We start from the raw sequence: 26,515 nt of genomic DNA on the forward strand, positions 1-26,515 counted from the left end.
TAGCCTCTTGATGACCGCTTCATTGAAGTATAGGGCAGGCCCTTCTCCCTGGGGCTGAGAATAGCCATGGACCAGACCCAGGGCTGGCAGAGATTGCAGCAGGCACAGGATCCTGGATGTGAAGCCAGGCCACTCACATTCTGAAACTCACCTGCTGGGCCTGGACCTGTGAGGCTTCTCCAGGGCCCCTGATCTCCTCCAGGAAGCTCATTTTAACCTCTGTCACCCAGAGCAGGCTGCCCCTCAAATAGCAAGTTCCATCTTGCAAGGAGCTCTTTGGACTTGCTGGCCCTGAGGACACAGACAGCCACATTTTCCAGGGTTAAGGCCTGCCACTTCAAGATGCTGTGCTGATTGGCCAGGTGTCCCCATGGGCAGGGGTACCCGGCCTCTGCGGGGGGGGGGCAGGGAAGGACAATGCAGGGGACTGTCTGTTGCCTGGGGGAGGCACCTGCAGGCTAGATCTGTGGGAACTGGTCCCCCAATCCCAGAGCCCCACACTTCCCTGCATGGCAGCATGGCAGTGGCACCCAGGCCAGGCTAGGTCTCATGGAGACAAAGGAGGCTCTTCTGGGTGAGCGAGCGGTCTGCCTTCGTGAAGGAGGCACGTCTGTCTGTGCAGGAGAGTGGCTCCCACTCCTTACCCTGGTGCTCTTCTTTTTAGGGCCTGGCTTGTCACTGCCCACCCTGGAGGGCCCCCCTGTCTACCCACCGGGTGCCTTGGCTGTGTGTTCAGCTGCCCAGAACAAACTCCCTGGGAGTTCTTTGTGATTGTTGTGTGAGTCCTGTAGCCCTCGGACTGCTGGGGCTGCAGGTTCCTCTGCATGAGTATTCTGGGGTACATAATCTATAGAAGTTGGCCTCTTGGACCCAGAGCAGAACAAAGGAGGGAGAGAATGGCCTGGGGTGGGGCAGGGGAGACAGATGGACAGACTGACATGAGACTCTCCAGTCTTGGGAGGTCAGGAATGAGGCCAGGCCTTGCCCAGCAAAGACAGAGGAGGCTCCTCCTGCCCCTCGCTAGCCCCTGGCCCTTGGCCTGTCCTCTTAGGCTCAGCCTGGGATTCTCGGCCTCTGTCAGCCTTCAGGAAGCTATAGGCAAGGGGGTGTCCAAAGGCCCCACTTTAGCCATCCGAGGCAGAGGGTTCTAGCAGCGGTAGGGGAAGGCAGTAACTGTGGAGCCTTTCGTCCTGGCTTGATATCACCTTCCAGGAGCGTTGGGGACATTTGTTGATAAAATGCCTGGTGCCAGCAGAGAGGAAGTCCTCACCTGGCCCAGGGACGGCTGGTCACCCCCTTAGTGTGTGAGCTCCAGATGTTTGCAGGAGAGCTGATTCCACTCCTGGTTGTGCCATCCTGCTCGTCGTCCCGAGGGTCAGCTCCCTGTGGTCACCCTGGGCTAACCGGTCAGCCTGTCCCGGGACAGGAAGTTTGGCAATGGCGGCGGGACTTAGGGACCCAGGAGGGGCCTGGGATGGGATGTGTTCTTGGATGCCTCCTAGACCTGTCTGGGGACCTGGCTGTGCCTTGCCTGCAGTCAGTGACGGGCGGCCTGGGGTTGGTGTAGCCACTGGGCAGACACAGGCCCCACTGCACAGCTGGGAGCTCCTGCCATCTGTTTGTGCTTTCATCTCAGCTGCTAGTGGGCCGCACACTTCCCCGAGGGGGTGGGCTTTCCACCCGGCAGAGCAAGAAAAAGAGGAAAAATAAAGTTTCAGATTGCCAGAGCATCCGGCTGGGGGTGGCTGGCCTGGGGCCAGGGTCTCCAAGGCTGAGGTTGGGGTCCCTGCTCATCCAGTGAGGATGTGGACAGAGTCCAAGGTTACACTCCTGTCCCTTGAAGCCTCCTGGCAGAGCAGGGGTGAAGTTGGGGACAGGACGGGGGGCAGGGGGCACTTGCTTGGCTGCCCTGGGAGGCTAAGGCGACACTGTGCCAGGATTTGCCAGGCTCACTGGGGTGCCTCCTCGATTGAATGCAGACTGGTCCACTGGGTGTACATGTGTCCCCTGACACTGGAGACAGCGCGGAGCCTGGCCTGCAGGCTGAGCCTCGTCCTCTCTCCCCCAGGCTGTTTCTCATCATGGTTCACCTACCTTGAAGCCTTGTTCTCTCTCCTTAAACTTGGGTCTGGAGATCCTTTCTCCTTGTCAGGACAGCCTGGGTGAACATGAGTTCTGGGGGCCATGGTCTGTTGGGTGTCTCTGAAATGCCCCTCCTGCTGGCCTGTCCCCTAGGGCCAGAATCCTTTCCCCTCTTGTCCCCAGGGGCTCTGGAAAGTCACTAACCCCCAGTGCTCTGGGTTCTGTGGTCCTGGGCTTGGGCTTCTAGAAGGAGAACCATACCAAGCTTGGAGAGGGGCGGGCTAAAGTTTCATATTTCTGTGTCTTGATTTCTACCTGTACCCGAGAGGTATCTGGCCCTGCGTGGGCCCCAAGACACCGGGAGGCTGAGCGGGAGAGCCTGAGCCCTGTGCCAGGTGGTACACTCTGGGCATGGAAGGCCTGCAGAGCTCCTGCCTGCCTCCTGGGGGTGCAGTGCTGTCTGCCATGCAGGGTTCTGGGGGGTTAGGTGATGCCTCATGCAGTGTGTCATCCCTGTGTGTGGGATTCTGTGGCCATTGCCCCTCCTAACTTGGTTCTCCTGCTCTGGAACCTGGGGTGGATGCTAGATGGCTCTGTGTCCTTCAGGATGACTGGATACTGGGGGCAGGGGTGGAGGAGTGACCAGGCCCACCTGCTGTTGGTGGCTGAGGTGTTGATGACCCCTTCCTCTGTCCAGGCCCCACGTGTGTGCTGAACAGGAGCTGGTCCTAGTGGGCCGCCGCCAGCCCTGTGTGCGGGCCTTCAGCCGCTCAGTGCCTGTGTGGAAGCCGGGCTGTGGGCACCAGGCGTGGTGCATTGGCCAGGAGCGCAGGTATGTGGCCGGGACCTAGGATAAAGGGGGGGGGTCTGTGCTCAACCTCAAGCAGCCGTGGCACCCCAGGGCCCTGGCAGCGGGGGCTGGGGCCATCCCTCCTACCCCCCAGGGGTGAGCCGGCATGGAGGTCACTCCACACTGAGGCTCTGCTGCTCAGCAGGACATGACGGGGCCCGAGTGGGGGAGGCGGGTAGAGAGGGCCTGGGGGAGGGGTGGGTGCTGGAGACTCCTGCTGCCTGGCCCTTGGGCCTGGTTCCCAAGCCTCCCTGAAACCTTTTATTGCTCAATATTTTATTTCAAAATCAGTCTTAAGGAGTGCCTGCCTTTGCATACCTCTCCTTCCTTTATAGACTTGGGGCTGCAGAATCCCTATGGTTGTAGAGTTGGAGGGGGGGCTGGCTTTGGCCCCAGTTGGGTGGAGGCTGCTGGGTGGCAGGCAAGAATGTGTCCAGAGTGGTACTTGGCTTCTTTAGCCGGGGCTCAGCTGTGAGGCTCTGGGAAATGCGGGGTGGGCTCCCATGCCAGCTCTGCCTGCATATGGTGCTGCAGGGGTGGGTGGGTGGTGGCAGAAGGGGCTGCCCTTCACTGTCGTCCCCTTCCCAGGGCTCTGACCGGGTTGGGAGACAGATGCACACAGAGGCGAGCTGTGCACCTGGCTGGAGGCTGCTCAAGTTGGCAGGGCACGGCAGAGCCCCTCATGCCCAAGCAGCACTGGGTCCCAGGTCCATCGGGCTGAGGCCCCTGCTTCCCCTGAGACAGGCTGCTCATAGCCTCCCAGCCGGAGCTTGTGCATGGACAAAGCAGGCCTGTGGGGCCTCTGAGCCGCACGGCAGCCGCCTAGCTGTGTTGGTTATGTCAGTATGGGGCATGGCAGGGCCTCCTCCTTCAGGTAGGGTGTCCTGAGACATCTGTTGACCTGGAAGATGGCACTCCCTGGATCAAAAGCCAGTGCCATAGGGTTTCTGACATGTTGTGCCTTTGGTTCTGTGTCAGGGCTTCCTAGCTAGTGTGTGCATGTGTGCATACATGAGTGCGTACATGCATGTGTGCGTGCGTGTGTGTGTGTGTGTGTGTGTGTGTGTGTAAGCATGCACACATGTGTGTGAATGGATGCATGCCTGTGCAGTGCGCTGCCTGGCTCAGGATGTCTGGGCTCTGTCATCGTTCCTCCCTCCCTGGCACATGGTGGTTCAGCCTCAGTGTTCCTAGGGAGCTGGTGAGGCTCCAGGCTCAGGACAATCCATGCACAGGCAGCTGTCGAGTCTGAAATGTGGTCAAACCCAGCTGTGCTCCCCGCTTGCCTGCTCCCCTGTTGCCCACTCCTGGGTGAGGCTGGGTGCTCTCACTGCACTGGGGCTCCTGAGGGTGAAGCATCCTGCCTGGCTTATAGGAGCTGGCACCTAGTGGGCGCCCAAAGGCTCAGTTTGGCTCCTGGTGATCAGGGTTCATTGCAGTGTCCTGGCTCGTGCATTCCTCTTCCTCTTCTGTCTCTTCCAGTGGCTGAGGGCTGAGCTAGGCTGTGTCAGGCTCTGCAAGTTTCTCACAAACGCTTGTGGAGATAGACATCTGTCCAGTGGCTGTCCAGTACTGGACTGGCCCCGTGCTGGCACCTTCCTGCCCATTCTTCCTATGGGTCCCGAGTCCTCCCCATCTGCCCAGTCCAGTGGCCAGCCCAAAGATATCATCTCTCTCCTACCAACTGTGTCATGGTCACCAGGCCCAACCTGCCATTCTGGGGCCTCATCCATTTTCCTGGCTTCTGAGCCAGTACCCATGGGGACAGCAGGCTAGTGTGTGGCTGCCTGGAGTAGGTTCAGGGCGACACAGGGAGGAGGCGCCCATCTGCTGTCCTGGGTCTGTGGGAACAGCAGGTGTGTGGCACAGAGTCCAGGCCAGTCCTGGAGTGGACGGGAATGGCTGGTCTCTCTGTTCACCATGCGATCAAAGGTCCCTGGTTCTGGGCAGATGCAGGGAAGGAGGCCTAGCCATCACTGGAGTGGCGCAGGTGAGGGCAGCCAGGCTGGAGGAGCCCTAGGCAGGGCCCCCAAGCACCACGGGGGCAGAAGGGGAGCAGGAGGGTGCCAGGTGACCTCCTGGTGACATGCCAGGACCAGGCTGGTGGAGCTGATTGTCAACCCCTTTCCTGACTGCCCGCATAGCACGGAGCTTGGGGACAAAGTGCCCGCAGCAAGTGCTCCCCTCAGCTGGGGAAAGCACTGTCCATCCCCAGCTGGGGGGGACTCTGGGCTCCCTGGGCAGGGACAGCAGGGCTGAGGGCTGCCTGCCTGCACATTCTTCTGCCCTGAGAGGCAGCCGTTTGATGGTGCACAGGACAGGCCACACCCGTGGCTGTTCCATGTGCCTCCTGCTGCCTCCAGCAGTGCGTCCTTGGTCTGTGTGTGGGGACAGGACAGCCTGACCTGGGCAGGTGAGACCAGGTGGGGTTCCAGGGCTGCTGCCAGGCCTCCCAGCAACCTGACGACCACTGCAGGCAGGCCTGCTTGGGAATGAGGTCCTCCAAGAGGAAGGAGGGAAAGGAGGAGAGGGGAGGGAGAGAGGGAAAGAGGGAAGGAGAGCAGGGAAGAGGGAAAGAAGGAGGGAGGGAGAGGAGGGAGAGAGGGAATGAAGGAGAAAGGGAAAGAGGGAAGGAGGGAAAGAGAGAGGAAGAGGAGGGAAAAAGGGCGGGAGAGAGAGGAGGAGAGAGGGAGGGAGAGAGGGAAGGAGGGAGAGGAGGGAAAGAGGGAGGGAGGGAGAGAGGGAAGAAGGGAAGGAGGGAAAGAGGAGGAAGAAGAGGAAGAGAGAAGGGAGAAGAAGAGGAGGGTGGAGAGGAGGAGGGAGGAGAGAGGGTAGGGGGAGGAAAGGAGGGAGGCAGGGCTGGAAGCAAGGAGCTGATTCCTTCCTGCTGGGCCGCCCTGTGTCACCTGCAAGCAGCAGGGCCGGGTCTCCTGGTCACATTTGTGCTCCAGGGTCGTCATTCAGGTGCCCTGATGTGGGGGAGGGTCGGAGCCAAGAGGAGCTGCACGTAGCCGGCCTTAGCCACAGCCCAGGCTAGGGGATAAATATTTACGACGGACAGGCCCAAACACTGCCGTCCGCCATAGTGTTTGCTCCTTGGTCACTTTCTGTCCAGGCAGGAGGTTTCATGTCCTGCCAAGGTAGTGTTTGTGTTTTGTATAAGGCTCTCCCAGTGTGTCCGGGTGGTGTGCATGCAGGAACACACATGTCCAGGAAGCGGAGCCTGGTTTGTTTGTCCACCAGGCCCCGAGGCTTCCGGGCACCAACCCCAACAAGTGGAGGCCAGTGTTACCTGGAGACTGCAGTGCCTGCCAACGGCCACTCCCAGGGCTTGAGGGCCCTCGACCCCATGGCTGTTGGCTGAGACCGTGGCCACCATCCCTGAGAACAACAGTGGGGCTGGAGAGGTGTCTGGGGCCACTGTCTCTCCCCCCACCTCCGCAGTCTGTCACTTGTCTCTCCCTGTCTTGTCTCTGTCTCCATTTCTGTCTGCTCCTCTCTGTGTGGAGGGAGCTGTCTGTTCATCCGGTCCCCAGTCCTGTCTATGAAGATCAAGGCCGCACAGCTTGGGGCCCGAGGATGCAGGTGTGTGTCGAGCCCTGAGCTCTGCATTCATTTGCTGGACCTGGAGTCCAGCCCCAGCCAGGGCTGCTTCCTGCACCTCCAGTGCTGCCAGAATTTCCCTGCCTGGAAGACGGGTCACCATCTCTGCCTGCCTCCTCCCGCCTTTTCCCTTGTCCTCATGTTCTCAGAAGGATACCAGCTTTGGGGTCAGGCCTCGGTCTCAGCTAAGCACAGATTCGGCAGGTCTTAGATGCAAATCAGGTGACTGGGGACTTAGGGTGAGAGATGGACACCAGAGTGGGTGGGCAGAAGGCTTAGGAGCAGCAGCCATCTGGCTCGTGGACATTCACTGAAGTGAGGGCTGGATAGCAGGGGACATTTGGGGACAGAAATCACCCCATGGTGGAGGGCATCTTGGCAGGGCCATGGGCAGTTGAGATCTGCTCTCTGATGAGGCAGAAAGGAGTGAACAGAGGCCTTGGGGAAGGGATGGAGCCAGGTGTGTGTGTGTGTGTGTGTGTGTGTGTGTGTGTGTGTGTGTGTGTGTGTGTGTGTCTGTCTGTCTGTGTGTGTGTGTGTGTGTGTGTGTGTGTGTGTGTGTGTACTCAGGCTTGCCTGATGGATGCCCCAGAGTTGTCGTTGTCACTTCCTTGGAAACTGACATCCTTTACCAGGTTTGAAGGGTACCAGCCTGGCCCACTGCCCAGCGCTGGGCCCTGCAGGCCATGAGGCTTGTGAAAGCCCTTCCCTGTCTTGGACTGGGCATGTGCATTCTGATCCCTGCCCCTCCTGGACTGGTCGGCACTACGAGCTAGCTGAGAGTCAGGGTGTCTCCTGCCCCATCGTGGAGCCGAGTCCTCCGCGGGGAGGTAGGTAGGCACAACGTAAGACGAGGCCTCTGCAGCAGGCCACACACCACCCCTCGTGCACAGTGAGCCCAGTCTGGCTGCAGAGGAACTGGGTGGGTGGTGGCGATAGCTCTACTCAGCCGCCCAGCGTGGGGATTGTGAGGTAGTCCCGCAGTGCTCTGAGAACCAGGGCTGGCCCTGGGTGGTCAACGTATTCCTCTCCCTCTTGTTCCAGAACCATCTACTACATGGGTTACAGGCAGGTGTACACCACAGAGGCCCGCACTGTGTTCAGATGCTGCCCAGGGTGGGGCCAGCAGCCTGGCCAAGAAGGCTGCCTCTCCGGTGAGTGCCACCCCTCCCTCCCTCCCTCCCTCTCTCCTAGACAGGAAGGCTGCCTCTCCGGTGAGTGCCACCCCTCCCTTCCTCCCCCACCTCCCCCCACTACCCAGTGGAGGGCATCTCCTGGTCTCAGATCTGGTGGATACAAGCCCTCCCTGGGCACAGGTGCACAGATTTTGAACTGGCCACACAGCCCACAGAGCTTCCTGCTGGCTTCCGGGTTGACCCTCTGCCCACTAGCAGCTGCTGGAGTGGATAGTAGAAGTGAGCTGTGGAGCCCAAGCCAGACCTGCTGCCCGGGGAGGCAGAGGCCAGCCGTCCCTGCATGGGTCAGGGAGCCTTACTGCACTGGGGATAAACTCTGCTTGGAGCAGGGTGGGCATATGGCTGTGAGCCTGGCTGCCTGCACTGCTTAGAAGGGGCCTGTGGACAAGAGGTGGGAGACAGGTATGGGTCTGTGGTGAGAGTGGGAACCATGAGCTGACATGGCGTGGGGACAGTGGGCCAGCAGGTGTTCGTGAGGACAGGTGGGCCGGCAGGTGTTGCGAGGACAGGTGGGCCGGCAGGTGGTGGTGAGGACAGGTGGGCCGGCAGGTGGTGGTGAGGACAGGTGGGCCGGCAGGTGTGGTGAGGACAGGTGGGCCTGCAGGTGTTGTGAGGACAGGTGGGCCTGCAGGTGTTATGAGGACAGGTGGGCCGGCAGGTGGTGGTGAGGACAGGTGGGCCGGCAGGTGTGGTGAGGACAGGTGGGCCGGCAGGTGTGGTGAGAACAGGTGGGCCTGCAGGTGTGGTGAGGACAGGTGGGCCTGCAGGTGTTGTGAGGACAGGTGGGCCTGCAGGTGTTATGAGGACAGGTGGGCCGGCAGGTGTGGTGAGAACAGGTGGGCCTGCAGGTGTGGTGAGGACAGGTGGGCCTGCAGGTGTTGTGAGGACAGGTGGGCCTGCAGGTATGGTGAGGACAGGTGGGCCGGCAGGTGTGGTGAGGACAGGTGGGCCTGCAGGTGTGGTGAGGACAGGTGGGCCGGCAGGTGTGGTGAGGACAGGTGGGCCGGCAGGTGGTGGTGAGGACAGGTGGGCCGGCAGGTGGTGGTGAGGACAGGTGGGCCGGCAGGTGTTATGAGGACAGGTGGGCCGGCAGGTGTTGTGAGGACAGGTGGGCCGGCAGGTGTGGTGAGGACAGGTGGGCCTGCAGGTGTTGCGAGGACAGGTGGGCTGGCAGGTGTTGTGAGGACAGGTGGGCCGGCAGGTGTGGTGAGGACAGGTGGGCCGGCAGGTGTTGGTGAGGACAGGTGGGCTGGCAGGTGTTATGAGGACAGGTGGGCCGGCAGGTGTGGTGAGGACAGGTGGGCCTGCAGGTGTTGCGAGGACAGGTGGGCTGGCAGGTGTTGTGAGGACAGGTGGGCCGGCAGGTGTGGTGAGGACAGGTGGGCCGGCAGGTGTTGGTGAGGACAGGTGGGCTGGCAGGTGTTATGAGGACAGGTGGGCCGGCAGGTGTGGTGAGGACAGGTGGGCCGGCAGGTGTTGGTGAGGACAGGTGGGCCGGCAGGTGTTGGTGAGGACAGGTGGGCCGGCAGGTGTGGTGAGGACAGGTGGGCCGGCAGGTGTGGTGAGGACAGGTGGGCCGGCAGGTGTGGTGAGGACAGGTGGGCCGGCAGGTGTGGTGAGGACAGGTGGGCCGGCAGGTGTGGTGAGGACAGGTGGGCCGGCAGGTGGTGGTGAGGACAGGTGGGCCGGCAGGTGTTGCGAGGACAGGTGGGCCGGCAGGTGTTGGTGAGGACAGGTGGGCCGGCAGGTGGTGGTGAGGACAGGTAGGCCGGCAGGTGTTGTGAGGACAGGTGGGCCGGCAGGTGTTGCGAGCTGCCAGCTGTTGCCTGAATGAAGGAATCAGTGTCCTTCCTGTAATAGTTTATCCCAGAGGTCATCAGAGGCTGGCAGTCCTGAGTGCCCACAGCTATGGGCTCCCAGCTGCTTGGTGTCTTCCTCTGGGGACAGAGCTGGTTGTCCTGAGATGGCTGCAGTGGAAAGGGAAGAGTGTGGGCCTGGTGGTGATGTTTGTCCAGGAGGGAAGTGAGTCATCCCCTCAGGAAGGGACTGGAGGAAAGAGGGACGAGGAGGCCAGGTTGGGTGAGGAGGGCAGGATTCTGGCCAGGCCCCTCTGAGGGGGGTGTTCCCACCCCTGCCCCCCTTCCCTGCCATCTCCCCTGCTCTTCTCCCCATGTACCCCCAGCGTCCTGTCATCCTGTCCCTGACAGCTCGGCTGCTGGCGTCCAAGAACAAAGGCTTCTGTCTGCTTGGGGGAGACATCAAAGACCAGGTCCCTGGCTTCCTCTTCAGGCTAGCTCTTACAGGGGGACAAGACAAAAAGGGGGCCTGGGACTGGGAGAGGAAGTGAGGCCGCCAGCCCTGTCCCCCAGGGCCTGCTGGGAGAGGACAGGGCTGTGTGCAGAACCGCATGGGGGAGGGGGTGGCCCCGGGCTTCCATCCTAGGCCAGAGAGATGAGCCAGGCTGGAGAGAGTTGTACAGGGCAGCATGCAGGCCTTGAGCTGGGCTCTGGCCATCCTCTCTCTCTCATCTGTGTCTGGAGTGACCGTTCCAGGGCCAGCGCCGGCGGGCAGGGCTGGGGGCCTGACCCATTGGCAGCAGATGGGCTGGCTTTTCCCACTAGCAAGGCCCAGACACTGGCTTTGGGGATGGAGCATGATGAGGATGGGGCCATGGCAGACCTGGCTGCTGGCCTCCACCAGCCCCAAGCCTTTCCTAGGCTGTCACCTGCATGTGCTATCTGTGGGTCTTAGAGGAACCCAGTGGCCCCTTAGTGGCCTTCCGCATGCAGGAGTGAGAAGGGGAGTGGGTGGGACGCTGGCCTCGGGCCATCCCTGGGGACTTAGTGTCATACAGGCTAAGGCACAGCAGGGCTCCCAATGGCTTTTGGGGCTTCCTGAGTGATTTGCTTCTGAGATTTCATGTTTAGTGCAAGCTTTTCTTAGTTACATTTTTAATTTTGTTTGTTTTAATAATCCCAGCAGAGACAGCGCTGTGATCTAGCTTTTGCATGCACCTGCTGTTTAGCCACAGAGAGTGAGGGGCTGGGGGGTGGCAGCTGGGGGTGCAGTGGCAGAACCCAGAGGCCCCGGCCTGTCCCATGTGACCTCGGCCTCCCTCCTCTATCTGCCCCCGGGACGGGATTCGTGGGATTCCAGCAGGGGCAGCACTGCCTAGAGGTCCACTATAAGCAGTCGCTTGGCCTCTGTCTGGAGTCTTTTGGGGCACATAGCTGAGGAGGGCAGGTGGGGACCAGCTGACTGAAGAGGGGGCGTTCTCTTGAGGTCCTCAGCCCGGGGGGTGGCCCTGGGGGTGGCTCTGGGGGTGAGATCGTGGGGCCAGGCAAGACCTGGGCATGGCTGGTAAGGCTTGTGACTCAGAGAGTCAAGCTGTGGAAAGGACAGCACGGGCGCAGGCCTGACTCAGTTTCCCTGGCTCCCAGGGTTTCAGCTTGGGTCTTACCATGCCTACCTCAAAGCTGCGTGCCCGCACATGGAGGTTTTGGTACCCAAGACGTGCTCCAGAAGGGCTCCCTGGGGGATTCCTGCTGACCCAGTGGGGGATGTCCCATCTGCTTCTGGTGACCCAGAGACTCCAGGGAGCTATGTTCCAGGTCCCCAGGCCTCCACCATGTGCCTCCATCTGACAGCTTATGCAAATGTCCTGGGGCAAATGCCTGGTTGAAAGAGGCACCTATGTGCCTTGGAGTGGAGGTTTTGGTTCTCCGCATCCTAGATGCAGCCTCTGGATCTCCTGGGGTTAGGGAGAGTCACATGACCTCTCCCTGTCTTCTCCCAGCTAGTGTGCCCATGGGGCCTTGAGGCTGGAGGCCAGGCCAAAGTCCCCAAGCTCCCCAAAGCCCCCAGCCTGTGAGCAGAGGAGACAGAGTAGGGAAGCCAGGGAGTTGCACAGAGTTGAGTGCCCACCTCTTTCTCTCTTCCCACTCCAGCTCCTCACCCCTCCATCCCCCAGTCTCCTCCAGCAGGGAGGGGCAGCACCCTGAGTCCTGGCCCTGCCCCTCCCCCAGCTGCTGGAAACACTTCTTGCTTCCTGTGACCTGGAAACCCAGGGGGATGGCAGCCGCGAGGGCGGGCACTGGACCCCAGTGTTTGTGTAGGAATGGCGGAGCAGAAAGCGAAAGCTTAGAGAATGGCCGGAAGCTGCTAATCGCCTGTGATTTCTCCCAGGTCCACTTGCAGCATCTCACCGAGGTCAGGTGGTGAACAGAGAGAAAAAGCGCTGGGCGGGCGTCAGACTGATAAGTGGGGCTTCCTGAGGGCTGGAGCCGCATGGCTACGACACGGATATTTGGGGGTGCAGCCAAGACTGGCCTTCTGTTTGGTGCTCTGTTTCCTCTTATGTGCCAGTACTGGGGATTGAACTCAGGGTCCAGACATTGGCCCTTGGCCTTTTCAGTCCTGGCTAGCACTCTGCTACGTGGGCCACCTTTCCTCCTCCAGCTTGTTGGTGGCTGATTGGAACCATGGAGTTTCCTGCCCAGGTTGATTTCGCACTGTGATCTTCAGATCTCAGCCTCCCGAGTAGTTTGGGATTCCAGGTGTGAGCCACCAGCCTTCCACTGGGGTGTTTTCTGAATTCCACTCTTATCCCAGGTCAGATAGCTTTGTCTCAGCCATAGTCACTCTGTGTGTCCCCACGTGTGGCCCTTGCATTCTGCTTGATGAGATGGGCAGGCAGGGATGAGGCGCCAGGACGGCTCTGTCCAGCCTCCCTGTACCATGCCCCTCCCACCCCACCGTGGTCTGGGCTCCACCCTGGGATGTGTGGGCCTGGTGTGGGGTGACCATTGAGGGGGTGTCAGGAGCACACACCTTCTGGTCCGCTCTGGTCCAGCTAGCGTCTCTCGAAGCCCAGGGAAGCAGGTTTTATTTTTGTAGGACCTGGCCAAGCCTTTAACACACTCACAGGCCCTGCAGCTCCATGGGCAGACTGAAAATCCACAGAAGAAACAACAAAGTAAAGCAAAAAAAAATGTCCCTAGCATACCAGGCATCGGCCTGGAAGATGCTACAGGACAGGAGTGGTGCTCTGGCCCAGGGTGAGCTCCAGTCCTGGGCCTGGGCACGGAGGGAGGCCATGCAGACCATGACAGGGTGAGGCCAGAAGGAGCTGGCTGAGATGGAGGTCAGGGAAGGCTGGGGGTTCAGACCCATGGTCCCTGTGTGACTCCCCACACCCATGTATGTAGTGGGGTGGACAGAGCCCTGTCCCTGTGTGTGTGTGGTGGGGTGGACAGAGCCCTGTCCCTGTGTGTGTTTAGTGGGGTGGACAGAGCCCTGTCCCTGTGTGTGTTTAGTGGGGTGGACAGAGCCCTGTCCCTGTGTGTGTTTAGTGGGGTAGACAGAACCTTGTCAGCAGGTGGGTGGAGCTTGACTCTTTTTAATCCCAGTCCTGGGGCTTGAATGCCAGGCCTGGGTACAGTCCTTGAGCTCTTTTGCTCAAAGCTAGTGCTCTGCCACTTGAGCCACAGCACCACTTCTGGCTTTTTCTGTGCATGTGATACCAAAGAATCGAACCCAGGGCTTTATGCATGCTAGGCAAGCGCTCTACCACTAGGCCACACTCTGGGCCTGAAGCTTGACTCTTGACTCAGGCCAGACATCCACAGCCCAGGAGATTCCTGCATCCAGCGCCCTAGGGCTTGCCCGCCCTCTCCCTGCTCAGTGCCCAGGGCATATGGGGTCATTCGGGTAGGTGTCTGGCACTTTCTTAGAAAACTCTGCAGCCTGAGAAGCCATGTCCTCTCCAGCCCACACCACAGCTGGTATGGCAGGGTCATGTGAGCCCTTGCCTCTACCCTAGGCCCTGAGCCCGGTGCCCAGCAGATGAGGCCCCTGTAGGCAAGGACCTGGGGGTGAGACGTGGTTTTCCAGGCAAGAGGACCTTCCTGGAGTCTGGTCTGGTGGCCGCTCCCTCTCTGTCCCCCTGCACAGGCTGTCTGTGGGAAGGCTGGGACCAGCCCCCCTCCCCCTTCCTGCCTCTGCTGTCTGCGTTTCCTCTGTTCTGCCCATCCATCAGCCTGTCCCCAGTGTGGGAATCGACCAAGCCCACGTCCCAGGCCCTCCCTGAGCTGCCCTTCCTCTGTGCAGCGCAGAGCACACAGGGCCTCTTGTCTCTCTGCAACCCTTCTCACTTGCCGCTGACCCAGCGGTCCAGGCATCTCCCATCCATACAGCCAGGCTCACAGGGGCTCTGTGCCCAGGTGCAATTTACAGCTCATCCTCACACACTGCCTTGCACAGATTTGTATAGTCACACGGGTGCAGACATCCACACCCACCATCCATGCACACTTAAGATGGTCTGGCCATACACACCCACTCAACACATGTGTTGTGCACAAGCTTACACAGACCCACAGCCCCTGGCCATAGCGTGCTCGCACCCAGCCTGGAGTGACACACTCTCTTTCCTCATCCAGCCCAGGGCCTGACCTGGAATGGTGCAGGTTTCTGGGCACCCCATTCTGGAGACAACCAGGATGGCATGAAGGTCTTATTTCCCGCCTAGCTCTCCCAGTGTCCAGGCCTGGGCCCTGTGAGGACTGTCACTGTCACCTCAGATGCAGGCCTGGGGACTCATTCCTTGAACCAGGATCCAGACAGTCTTGTCCTCCCAAGTAACTAGGGTGTAGGTGTGAGCCAGGGGACGCCTCCCTGTCCTTCCCTCCACCTCCTCTGCTGCCCCCTCCCATCCTGGTCAGGCTGGGGTCCCCACCTCTCTGGTTGGTTCAGCCATCAGGGTTCTGGGGGGCCTCAGCTGGCTCCCCACCCCTTTTCCTCTGTGGGTTGACCTCTCTCCCTCCTCGTATCCCACCCCCTGCTCTGCTCCCTAGGATGCTGTGGCACCCTGTGGAAGTGAGTTCAGGTTTTTTTTTCCCATCCAGGGATTTCATTTAACCCGGACATGGTGGCTGTGTTTGTGTCCAGGACCGGGGGTCACTCAGGCTGGTGTCGGGGACCAGCAAGCTGGCTAGTTCTTCCTAGCACCCACGCAGGACTCTGACTCTTCTCTGTCCCAAGGTTCCAGCTTCTGCCCTTTTCCTTGCCCTGCAGTGCAAGGGGAAGAGATCGAGCCCCCAAAGCAGAAGACAAGTGTATATCTGGGCAGGGGACTTTGTGGGAGGAGTCTCCGGGGACTGCCCTGGCAGGTGGTTGGTGCTGGCCCTCCCCTTCTCACCCTCCCTGTCCTTTCTCCACAGTGGAGTGCACTGCTGGCCTCTGTTTCAACGGTGGCCGCTGTGTGCCAGGCTCGGCTCAGCTGTGTCGCTGTCCCGGAGGCTTCGAGGGTCCCCGCTGTCAGTACGGTGAGTGGAGGCCCTGGACCCTGGCTGGAGGGAGCCTGGGGGAGGGGTGGGAAGGCTGGAGACATGGAGGCTGAGTGTCCCGTGCATGGCTGACTAGGGCTTCCCTCTGGATGGCCATCCTCCCCCTCTCTGGCAGCCCATCTGAGGCTGGTGGGAGGACAAGGTGACCTCAAGAGACCCTCTGCATGGATGGCTCTGCACCTAGGGACTCAGAGCCCACACAGTCCAAACACAGTATCTGTGGATGGGGACACAAGGCCCAGAGAAGGGCAGTGAGCGGCAGGTGGGCCAGCTGTCCACAGACTACTCAGCCCTCTGTCCAGAGCTCCTACTGTCCCTAATGTTAAAGGGGGGGGGTTGACCAGGGTCCTCAGGTCCTCAGGAATTGGGCCCTGCACAGACCTGGGAGCTGAGCTGTAGCACGAGGGTGTCTGGGAAAATGTTAGCAGGGTGAGTGAATGGGAAAGACCAGGACAGCACCTGCAGAGGGGCAGAGAACTGTCACAAAGAGCTGCCACCAAACGCACTCTCATTAGCCCAGACCTATGCCAGTAATCCTACCTATTCAGGAGGCTGAGGGCAGAGGATCGAGTTCAAAACCAGCCTGGTCAGGAAAGTGTGTGAGACTCAACTGCAGTTAATCAGCAAAAAGCTGGAAGTGGAGCTGTGGCTCTCGTGGTAATGCCAGCATTGAGTGGAAAAAAGCTAAGGGACAGAGCCCAGGCCCCGAGTTCAAGCTCCAGTACCAGCATAAACAAATGATCTCACCCTCATTGCTTGGAGCCACGGGAAATGAGACTAACTTCCTCCAGGGCTGTTTCTGCATCATTATAGCTCCCAGGGTCTTGAGCTCTGGCTGGTGCCCCTAGACTGGAATGTCACCCCCTTTCTGTGGGTGGATGCATGGTGTCTGTCCTGCTCTGGCCTCTGCTGTCCCCCCCCTCACTGCCCACAGATGGCTGCAGCCAGGCCTGAGGAAATGGCTCTCTTTGAGCAGTCACAGGGCTCTGGTTCTGTGCCTAAGCACCTGATTGGGGTGGTAGGGAGATGTCATGGTCTGAGGAAGACAGGAATGGGGGAGCACTACGGCCTCCTGGCCCCTGTGATCCTGGCTTTGCTGAGCCAGCCCAGTGCTCTCTGGGCCCTGGTGAGGGAGAGCTCAGAGGGTGTTTCTGAGTTCCAGGTTCAAGGCTCCAAGGCCTACCAGGGCTCCTCTGAGACCACTCAGAGGTGGTCCCCCCACCCCAGCGGAGGGGGGCTGGGCCGCATGGCGCATGCGGGGACCCTGCCTCCCACCGGGCTGCCTGTCAGTTCCTCCTCTGTTGTGTCTCTGCCCCCACAGCCTCACCTCTGTAGGGCTGCCTGCTGGGGGCTGTGCTAAACCCTGTCCCACCCTGTGAGCCTGTTGTATTTGACCTCTGGTATGGCAGGACCAAGGCTGCGGGGTTGCTGGGGGCTTGGAACCTGTAATGGGAACTTGATGTCCCTAGGGGTTCCACATCTATAGTTGGGGGTGTCCTGGGTCTTGACCAGACACTGTGCCTTTAGGGGGCTCGGTATCCCATGGTGGGGCCTGTCTGGCTTGGGCTGAGTGGCCTGCCAGTCAGGCTGCTGCTGTGGGTGGGGTGTGCTCTTGGCCCTGGCCCCCAGCCTCTTGGCCCAGGCTCAGCCCCACAGCAGCAGCAGCAGGCCTGTTCTCCACTGGGAGCCTTTGGGAGTGGAGGGCCTGGAGCTGGAGGCCCCGCCTGGCTCTGAGCCAGCTGTGTGCTTCGCTCTTTGACACTTTGCTTTGTCTGCTTTGGGAGGAGGAAGCCAAGGTCAGGGAGGCCCCACCGCTGCTGGCCGTGGCTGCAGTGGGACGGCCAGGCCTTCGGGAGCCCATGGCTCTTCTTGATGCTGGGCCACGCCTGGCTCAGGGCAGGGCCCCGCTGAGCTCTGCTTTGGAGGTGGGGGTTGGGGTGATCCTGACACAGGGCGGAGGGCTGGCCATGACCAGGGCCCTCTAGGGTGTTGGGCTTCTAATAGGCAAGGGCTGGGTGTGCAAGTGCTGGGTGAATAGAGGGTGTGCAGAGGAGTGTGCAGGCTGGGCATTCAGGGCTAGGTGTACAGGCCTGGATATGCAAAGTGAAGTGTACAGGGTTACAGGGTGCAGAGTGAGGCATCCAGGGCCAGGTGTGCAGGGCTGGGTTGTAGAGGTGGGTGTGTAGTGCTGAGTGTGCAGGCCTGGGTGTGCAGGCCTGGGTGTATAGGGCTGGGTGTGCAGGGCCAGGTGTGCAGGGCTGGGTTGTAGGGGTGGGTGTGAGGGCTGGGTGTGCAGGCCTGGGTGTGCAGGCCTGGGTGTGCAGGGCCAGGTGTGCAGGGCTGGGTTGTAGGGCTGGGTGTGAGGGCTGGGTGTGTAGGGCTAGGTGTGTAAGGCTGGGTGTCCAGGGCTGGGTGTGCAGGGTCGGGTGTGCAGGCTGGGTGTGCAGGGCTGGGTGTGCAGGGTTGGGTGTGTAGGACTGGGTGTGCAGGGCTGGGTGTGCAGGGTTGGGTGTGCAGGGCAGGGTGAGCAGGGCTGGGTGTGCAGGGCTGGGTGTGCAGGGTTGGGTGTGCAGGGCTGGGTGTGCAGGGCTGGGTGTGCATGGCCAAGTATAGGGCTAGAGCTGTAGAACTGGAAATGTGTAGGGCCGGCGTGAGGTCCAGCTCGGCCCCCCTCTCTGCCTCAGCCGTCCTCGTCCCCTGTCCTCCTCGGAGCTGGACTTTGGTGCCACAGCCCTGGCTCAGATAGTTGGGAATGTGTAACTGACCCCCAATGATACGGGATCCTCTTTCAAAAATACAGCCACGTGGTGGGTTCCCCCAGCTGCTGTGGCAGTCAGGGTGTGGAGAGGGGACCCCAGGAGCCTGCCCTGCACACCCCACCACCGCGGCCTCCTCTCCTCCCCCCCCAGCCCCTTCTCTATGTCCCAGGTCAGGCTTAGCTACCGGTCCACCCACGCTGCCCAGAGCCTGTGCGCTGCTGTACAAAGCAGGCCTGTGTGGAGTGCGGGGCCTGGCATGTCTCAGGCTCAGCTGGCAGCAGAGCTCCCATGCCCTGTGGGAAGATGGGGGGGTCAGCCCTGAACCCCCAAAGCCCCAAGGGAAGGTGAGGGGTCAGCTCTGAGCCCCCCACGCCCTGAGGGAAGAGGGGGGTCGGTCCTGAGCCCCAATGCCCAGAGGAGAGATGGGGATTGTGGAGGCAGGGGGGACTGTCCACTCCCAGTGGGAGGAGCAGGGCAGGGCCTGAGCATCTGAGTGGGGCTGGGGGCTGTCTGCCCTCTGCCCAGTCCACCCAACAGGGCGTCTGCTGCTCTGCACACAGGCCCACCCTGGGCCTTGCTGGGTCCCAGCCTTTAGGTGCCCCATTTCCTGAGCAGGCAGCTGGTGGAGCCCCCAGGATCAGCAGACTTCCCTGGAAATATGGTGGGGAGGGGGGAAGGCCAGCGCGGGGGGGCGGGGGATCCCGAAGAGACCCAGCTCACGGGCCACTGGGGCGTGGAGAGGAGCCAGTGCAGCCTGCTGGCCTCAGAGCTGCCCTGTGTTGGAGGGAGTCTGACCTTCCGCAGGTCCAGACGCCACCCAGGGCTGCTGCTCTTGGCTTCCAGCCACGGCCGAGGACTCTGGCCCTCTGGGAGTGGAAGGGAGCAAGGGCTGGGCCCAGGGAGGGCGGCTCAGGGCTGTGTCCTTTTCACGGCCTCTCCATCTCTCGGGCAAAGGGAGCCCTGCCCTGCTGGACCTGAGGCTGGCCCCACCCAGCCCCGGGACCTGCAGCAGCCACAGGGCCCTGTTCAAGGCCCCAGCCTGGACTGGTTTCTTGGTGTAGCTCAGCTCCGTTCTGCGGGCGGAGCCTCAGGCTGCAGGACCCTGACCCCAGGTGCCTTCTGGGTCCTCACACAGCCCTGGGTTCATCTCTAGGCTCATACAACAGAAAGGTGCCCTGTTTAGGGCAGAGCAGGCTGGGAGAGGAGGCCCACCTGGGGGGTTCTTACTGTGGGGAAGGAGCCTGGCACACATAGGGAGGACCCAGCACGCCTGGGAGGACTCAGCACATCTGAGAGGACTCAGCACACCTAGAGGCTTTACTCTTTCAGGGCAGGCTGACTGCTGAGGATTCGGGGCCCTGAGAGCAGAGGCCCAGGCGCTGCCCTGGCTGCTGGGGAGGGGACAGTGGGCCTGACACCCTCCTTGCTTCCCGGACTCGAAGTCTGCTGTGGGGGGACAGAGCTAGGGCAGCCTTGGCATCTGTGACCCCTGCTAAGTTCAGGGGCTCCACATGGTAACTGGGCCTCTGGGGAGCCTGCTGGCCTCTGCAATGCTGGTCAGGGTCTCACTGGCTGGGTCTGGTCGTGACTGGTCAGGGTCTGGCTGGCTGGGCCTGGTCGTGACTGGTTGGAGAGCTGGCTGGCTGGGTCTGGTCATGACTGGTTGGAGAGCTGGCTGGCTGGGCCTGGTCGTGACTGATTGGGGAGCTGGCTGGCTGGCTAGGTCTGGTCGTGACTGGTTGGGGAGCTTGCTGGCTGGCTGAGTCTGGTTGTGACTGGTTGGGGAGCTGGCTGGCTGGCTGGGTCTGGTTGTGACTGGTTGGGGAGCTTGCTGGCTGGGTCTGGTCATGACTGGTTGGGGAGCTGGCTGGCTGGGTCTAGTCGTGACTGGTTGGGAAGCTGGCTGGCTGGCTGGGTCTGGTCTTGACTGATTGGGGAGCTGGCTGGCTGGGTCTGGAGCTGGCTGGCTGGGTCTGGTCGTGACTGGTCTGGGAGCTGGCTGGCTGGGCCTGGTTGTGACTGGTTGGGGAGCTGGCTGGCTGGGTCTGGAGCTGGCTGGCTAGGTCTGGTGGTGACTGGTTGGGGAGCTGGCTGGCTGGGTCTGGAGCTGGCTGGCTGGGTCTGGTGGTAACTGGTTGGAGAGCTGGCTGGCTGGGCCTGGTCGTGACTGGTTGGGGAGCTGGCTGGCTGGGCCTGGAGCTGGCTGGCTGGGTCTGGTCATGACTGGTCAGGGAGCTGGCTGGCTGGCTGGGTCTAGAGCTGGCTGGCTGGGTCTGGAGCTGGCTGGCTGGCTGGGCTGTGACTGGTCGGGGAGCTGGTTCGCTGGGTCTGGTTGTGACTGGTTGGGGAGCTCGCTGGCTGGCTGGGTCTGGTCGTGACTGGTCGGGGAGCTGGTTGTCTGGCCCAGCTGTGACTCTTGAAGGCAGTGGCTAGGGCAGCCCCTCGTTAAGCTGGTTATAGGAGTCACATGTTCCATGTCCTCCCTGAGAATTCCTAATTGCCAGCATCGCTCCCCGTCACCACAGAAGCGGCTCTATCTCACTCTGGAGTGGCAGGTCCCCAGCCAGCTCTGCATGGAGAGGCAGTGTGGCCTCTCAGGGCTCGCTTTGGAGCAGAGCGGGGGTTCTAGTGACATAATCACAGCAGAGGTGCAGACAGTGGTACCTGGGGTGGAGGGGTGGGGTGGTGAGCTGGAGTGGTTGGGGTGCAGGGGTGGGGTGGGGTAGGGTGGTGAGCTGGGGTGGTGGGGTGGGGTGTGAGCTGGGGTGGTGGGGTGGTGGGGTGGTGACCTGGGGTGGAGGGGTGAGGTGGTGAGCTGGGGAGTTGGGGTGGAGGGATGGGGTGGGATGGTGAGCGGGGGGGTTGGGGTGGCGTGGTGAACTGGGGTGGTGAGCTGGGGTGCAGGGGTGGGGTGGAGGGGTGGGGTGGTGAGCCGGGGTGCAGGAGTGGGATAGAGGGGTGAACTGGGGTAGTGAGCTGGGGTGGTGTGGGGTTGGGGGGTGGGGGGGTGAGCTGGGGTGGAGGGGTATGGTGCAGGGGTGGGGTACCCGTGATCTGGGTGTTGGGGTCTGGCATCTGTAGTCTGAGGTCTGCCCTCCACGTCGCTCCAGGACCCCGAGTAGCCACTCTGCGTTCAGAGCCGCAGGAGGCTGCTCGGGGCGGGGGGCCCCTGCACCACCCTGTTCCTCTGGCTGGTCTGTCTAGACAGTGGTCCTAAGCTGGCCGCTGAGAAGGCCCTGTGTCCTCCTCTGCCCTCCTCTGCCCTTCCCCTCAGCACTCCACCCAGAGGCCCCGGGGCCGTCCAGAAGCTGTGGACCACAGGGCTGTCCTGAGGCGGGCTGACCTCAGTGTGGATGGGTGCTGGCCCGTCCCTCTGCGGACCGGAGCCTCAGGCAGGGCCTGGCTTGCTGGGGGTCTGTGATGTCTGGTGTTTGGTCCCCAGAGCAGGGCTGGAGGCGGGGGGCCTGGACGGTGGGGGGGACATGTGGGTGGCCCCTGATGTTCACTGCGCAGGCTCCAGGAGCTCCCTGGTTGGGGGGGGATGAGGAGCTGCACGCAGGCCTCTGGAACACCCTTGGCAACAGAAGCCTAGTCTCTGCCCACCTGCCAAGAAGCTGTGGTGCCCATTTAATAGCTCCCCCCGCCAGGCCCAGGGCTGAGCGCTTTCTGTTCTGTGCAGAGGAGAGTCGGGGCCAAGTGGATCGGGGAAGGCGGTGTGGAGGGTGGCAGCCAGGCACTACCTGAGATGTCCTCCACGCGGGCTGCTCTCCCCTGTGCCTTGCTCTGGAAGGTGTTGAGGGTTCAGGAGTTGGCCTCAGCGTTCAGGTCCCCGTGTGGTGGGTCTATGTGGGGAAACCCTCTGTCAGGAGAGGCTGAGGAGCTGCTGGGGGGTGCCCCAGGGCCTTGGCATTTGGGCATCTGGTCAGGGTTATGGGAGTAGTGGCCCCTTGGCTCTGAGGCCCTGACCCACAGCACAGAGGCAGGAGAGGACCCAGTGCTCTGTGGGTCCAGGGCTGCCCTGCAAGGACTGTTGTTGATGCTGTGTGAACGCTGACTGTTCTAACAACAACCAAAAACGGCTGGGATTTTCAGAGTGGCCTATGAGCCACTCTCAGTCCCAGCCCTGGCTGCAGCAGCAGTGGGGTTGGCCTTGTGTCCCTTCTACCTCTGCATGATGGCGTCTCTGAGCTGTTGCCGCACGGAGAGGCCAATGGCAGGCGATCTGCCGACCGCGCCTCTCCAGGATTCCTGGCACGTGGGCTTGTGCACCCCACACGCCCTGTCCGTCTGGATCCCAGCATTCCAGAGCGGGGCCTGCCCTCTGCGCCCCCCTGCACTGGGCCTGCATGGCACCGCCTGGAGCCCAGGCAGCGATAACAGGGAGGGGGCGGCGGCGGCGGCTGAGGTGTGGACTGTCTCCTACTCCTATCGCAATCCTGGGGCCTGTAGCTGCTCTAACGGGAGAGAGAAGAGCAGGGCCCAAGACCCTCTGAGCCCTCATCCATGTGGTCCTCCAGCGGCTGACTCCATGGCAGAGGCCTCAGGACGGAGGCTGGAGTCCCAGCCAGCCTCCTCCCACCATGCTGGGTTCGCTTTGTGGACTGAGGTCAGACTAGAAGAGGGTGTGACCCAGTGTGCCGCTTGCCCTGGCACAGCCTTGTTCTCTCTGTGGACGCAGACATCCCGACTGGAGGAGGCTCTGCCTACCTTAGGAATCAAATGTGCCAGGCCCTTGAGCCCTGGGGCAAGGGAACCTGGCCAGGCCTGTGGCCACTCAGGCCTGGGTCATTTAGAAGGTTCTGGGACATAGGGGGCCTTTGTGCTGAGACCCACGGTGGGAGCCGTCTGGGATGTGGAGTGCAGTTCTGGGTAAGAGCGTGCTGCTGCCCCTGTCCAGGCACCGACGGGCTCCTGGTCCCCGTCCTGCCCCCTCTTGGAAGGTCTGACACTGCCCGTGCTCTGTATTTGTCCACCACCAACTCATATCCAAAGGGCTGGCAGTGAGATAATCTGCTGGGGGAAACACAAGAGTGAGGTTGGGCAGCAAACTGAAGATCACCGCAGTCTCCTTTCCGCCGAGGCTCGGACATGTCCTGTAGATGCTGGCTTCTCACAGGCCAGGAGGGATCCCACGTCCTAGGTCCTGGCTGCTTCCCTAGGCACCCTGGCAGTGGTTGGGAGGGGCACCTGGGGCAGACAGGTCTTTCTGGTCTGGCGTTCCAGGAGGAATGGTCACTGGCCAGCTAAGAGGGCCTGGTTGAGCCAGTGTTCTGTGAGATGGCCCAGCCACTGTCAGCCCTTCTGCCTTCTGTGGGGACTAGGGCTCCAGTGTATAGATTCGTCCACTTGGACATCAGGGTGGCTGCTGTGTCTAGAGGTCCTGTTTGAGTGACAGCAGAGTGTGCCCGGAGGAGAGGCAGGAGGAGGCAGGGGCGTACCAGCAGGAAGCTGACTTCTTGTCTGCTGTCCTCCCCTCCTACTCCAGACCTTCCCTGAGCAGCAGAACTTTGGAGGGGAACCCCCAAACCAGGCTCAAGACAGGGCAGGTCCAGGGGCTCACAGATCTGGCGTCTGAAGTAGGGTGAGGCACTGGCACCCCCTGGTGGTAACAAAAGGCCACTGCAGGCCCACGGCCGTCTGGCATTTTATCAGATGATCAACTCAATTGCATGATAAACTTCCTGAACAGAGTGGGTTGAAGGTCTGCTCCCCGCCGGGCTCTGCTCCTGAATGTCACTCTCCTGACGCCATCTCTGCTGGTCTGATGCACAAGTAGCTCAAGGACAGGATGCCTGCATAGATGTGTGCGTGTGTGCATCCATCTACCCACGGTGGCCCCACTATGTGCCAGGGACTGGCTGTGCACATCGGCACAGGCCCCATCCTCTGGGGAGATCGGCTGTGGCTGCTGGCAGCAGGTAAACCAGAATGGGAGAAGATGCCCGGGGCTGGGGCTGAGGTGACGTAGGGTAGATTTGGATCAGTCCAGAGGAACATGGCTGGAGAGGGTGGCCAGCATGGGGGGAGCACTGCTTTCCAGTCTGGTGGCCCAGCCGGGGGTGGGTGGTCCTGGATCACTGGGAACTTTGGGTTGGGGGTCAAGAGATCCAGAGGCCAAGGAGTGTCAGTGGTGTGGACAGGAGTCCATGCAGCTGTCCAGGGAGACCAGTGGCTAGTTCTGGAGCTGTGGTAGCTGGGACAGAGAGGTGAATGGAGCCCCAGCCATGGGTAGGGCAGAGTGGGCAGGTGCCCAGTGAGACCCAGTCCTGGCCTGAGGGCAGGAGGGGCGTCCGGCTTTCCCCAGAGGAGGAGGCAGGAGCAGGCTGGGGGCTGTGGCAGGGAGGGGCCTTCAGGGCACAGGCTCACACACCCAGCACAGAGCTATAAGCTTTTGTTCATATGTAGACAGCACTGAGGCCTGGGGGCCCAGCTGCCCTGTCCAGTCCCAGCATTCCTCTCTGCAGAATAAAGCAGACTCACTGACGCCCCTCCCCCCACCCGGCCTCTTTCATTCAGGCGTTCAAGGTCAGCCCCCTGAGGGACCACCTGGGGCACTTGGGTGGGAATTGAGACCTCTAAATGTTGACCTCTACTAACTGGGGGGTGGGCAGGTCATGGCCCGTTCTTCTGGACCAGAACGGCCAGGGGAGCCAGACTGGACAGGCTACCTGTACAGATGTGAGGGACCCCTGCCCATCCGGAGGGCCCGGGTTGGGCTGGGGAAGACAGGGACAGGCTCTCCTGAGAGCGCCTCGAGTGGAGACAGCTGCATAGCCTCCTGCCTACACCTTCTGACTCCCCTTGGCCTCTGGCTCCTCAGCTCTTTGGCTGAGTGCTTGGAGCCCAGAGGCTCCAACACACGTAGGCCTTGATTGCAACGTGAATTGTCTGTGGGCCAAGCCTGGCGCAGGGCTCACTCCCAGGGGGCTTCCGGTGAGGCCCCATTCCTGGCAGGAATCTGCAGGGTGAGCAGTGGGGACGTGCCAAATACCCCTGGTGCTTCTGGATCTCGGCCCAGAAACAGAGAGAGACAAAAGAGAGTGTGTCACATCCTACCATCAAGTCTGCAGGGCGGACACCTGTGCTAGGACCCTCCAGGCCTATGAGCACTCCTGTGGGCTCAGAAATCAGTGCCCTTGGCAGAGAGACAGAGGGAGGTAGAAACAGGGAGGAGAGGGGTAGGGATGCGGGGAGAGGGGAAGGGGGTGGGGGGCGGACTCACACCCGTCCCTTCAGCTCTTGCTTGGTGCTGGTTTCCCACTGCAACCTGACTACTGTGCCAGAGAGCAGAAAGGTCCCAGGGCCTGAGCTGGGATGAGGCTTGAAGACCTGGACATTTGGGGAGCTAAGGAATGTTCTTGGCTCCCTCTGTGCCTCCACATCTTGTCTTGTTTTCTGGGAAACAAATGGAAACACACACACAGCCCATTTCCACATTTTGGGAGGTTGGTGAGTCTCTGCATTCTGAACCCAGCAGTGCTCTGAGCAGGCCGAGGAGCATGGCTCGTGGGGTGTTTCTGAGGCTGCGGGGAAGGGCTGGGCCCTGGTGTGGCCCTGGCAGGTGGGGCAGTAGCGGACTTTCTCCTGGCTTGAGTCCAGGCGCAGCCCTGGCCATCAAAGCTGGCCTCTTGTCTCTGGGAGGCTGCTATCACTTCCTGTCATCAGAGTTTGGTGATTCCGTGATGATGACACTTGGTGACCGGTATTGGCGTGTGGGTTGGTGGCAGGAGGGGACAGGCCTCCGGTGCTGCCCGTGGGCTCCAAGTCCTCACAGACCATCTGACGCTCGCAGCCTCTGTGTCTGTTCAGGAGCCCCCCCCCCCGTTTTCCACAGGTCGCCGTGGTACCCACTTAGACGGCTGTCTGTGGTGGTTGAACCCCAGCATCGTGGGCCTCACCCCCCCCCACAGCCGGAGTCCTGGTTCAGCCCCTCCCTATCCCCGAAGCTTGGCTTAAGGCCTGAACCCCATCTTGTAGCCAGGGGCTACACCCACTCCTGAATCCACGTCTCTGAGATGCTTGTGGCTCACTCCACTGCTGCTCAGGAGGCTGAGCTGTGAGAATCACGATTTGAAGCCCGCCCCGGCAGGAAAGTCCACGAGACTCTTAACCCCAGCTGACCACCAAGAAAGCTGAGGCTGGAGCTGTGGCTAGAGCGCTAGCCATGAGTAAAAGCTTAGGAAGAGTGAGAAGCCCTGAGTTCAAGACTCACACACACCCCAATTCTGCCTCTCCCTCCTGTTGTATGAGTGGCTGTGTGCTGCCTGTGTAGTGGGTGTGAGCGGACGACGTGGTGAGGTCCCAGCTTTGTCCACATGTGGCCTCTGAGTGCACCCTGCTATGAGGCCTATTATTCCTTCAGCTAGAGAGCCCCCAGGGGGTGGCTTTGTCATGGACTCGGGTCCCTGGGGGGCCCTGGGCTTAGGTTGGGCACAGGTCTGCTGCCCACCTGCCCTGCACACTGCACTCCCCAGATCTGCAGGACTCCTCCCATCTTCAGCCACTGGACCAAGTGCTGGCCTGGCACAGGAGGAGCCGCACCTCGTAAGGAGCGGAGGAGCTGCCTAGCGACTTCCTGGGTGCTGGGAGGGACGGCCTGCCCAGGCCTGGGGAGGAGGCCTAGAGCGCCTCAGCGTGCACTGGACCTGCCGAATCCCATATATCTTCAACAGTGCCTCA

At 61.3% G+C, this 26,515-nt stretch overlaps 1 protein-coding gene across 1 annotated transcript in view; it reads left to right on the top strand.

The window, feature by feature from the left end:
• The first annotated feature begins 1,315 nt into the window (after window positions 1–1,315).
• Megf6 (multiple EGF like domains 6) overlaps window positions 1,316–26,515 on the top strand; it is a 73,428-nt gene continuing 48,228 nt past the window's right edge. Inside the window, exons 1-4 of the mRNA XM_090334035.1 lie at window positions 1,316–1,374; window positions 2,780–2,914; window positions 7,580–7,689; window positions 14,952–15,056. Coding sequence (XP_090190161.1) covers window positions 1,316–1,374; window positions 2,780–2,914; window positions 7,580–7,689; window positions 14,952–15,056 — 409 coding nt within the window. The remainder of the gene's footprint in view (window positions 1,375–2,779; window positions 2,915–7,579; window positions 7,690–14,951; window positions 15,057–26,515) is intronic.

Source organism: Megascapheus bottae, chromosome 6, assembly GCF_031878675.1.
Source record: "Megascapheus bottae isolate mThoBot1 chromosome 6, mThoBot2.hap1, whole genome shotgun sequence".
In the NCBI taxonomy this organism is placed as follows: Eukaryota; Metazoa; Chordata; class Mammalia; order Rodentia; family Geomyidae; genus Megascapheus; species Megascapheus bottae.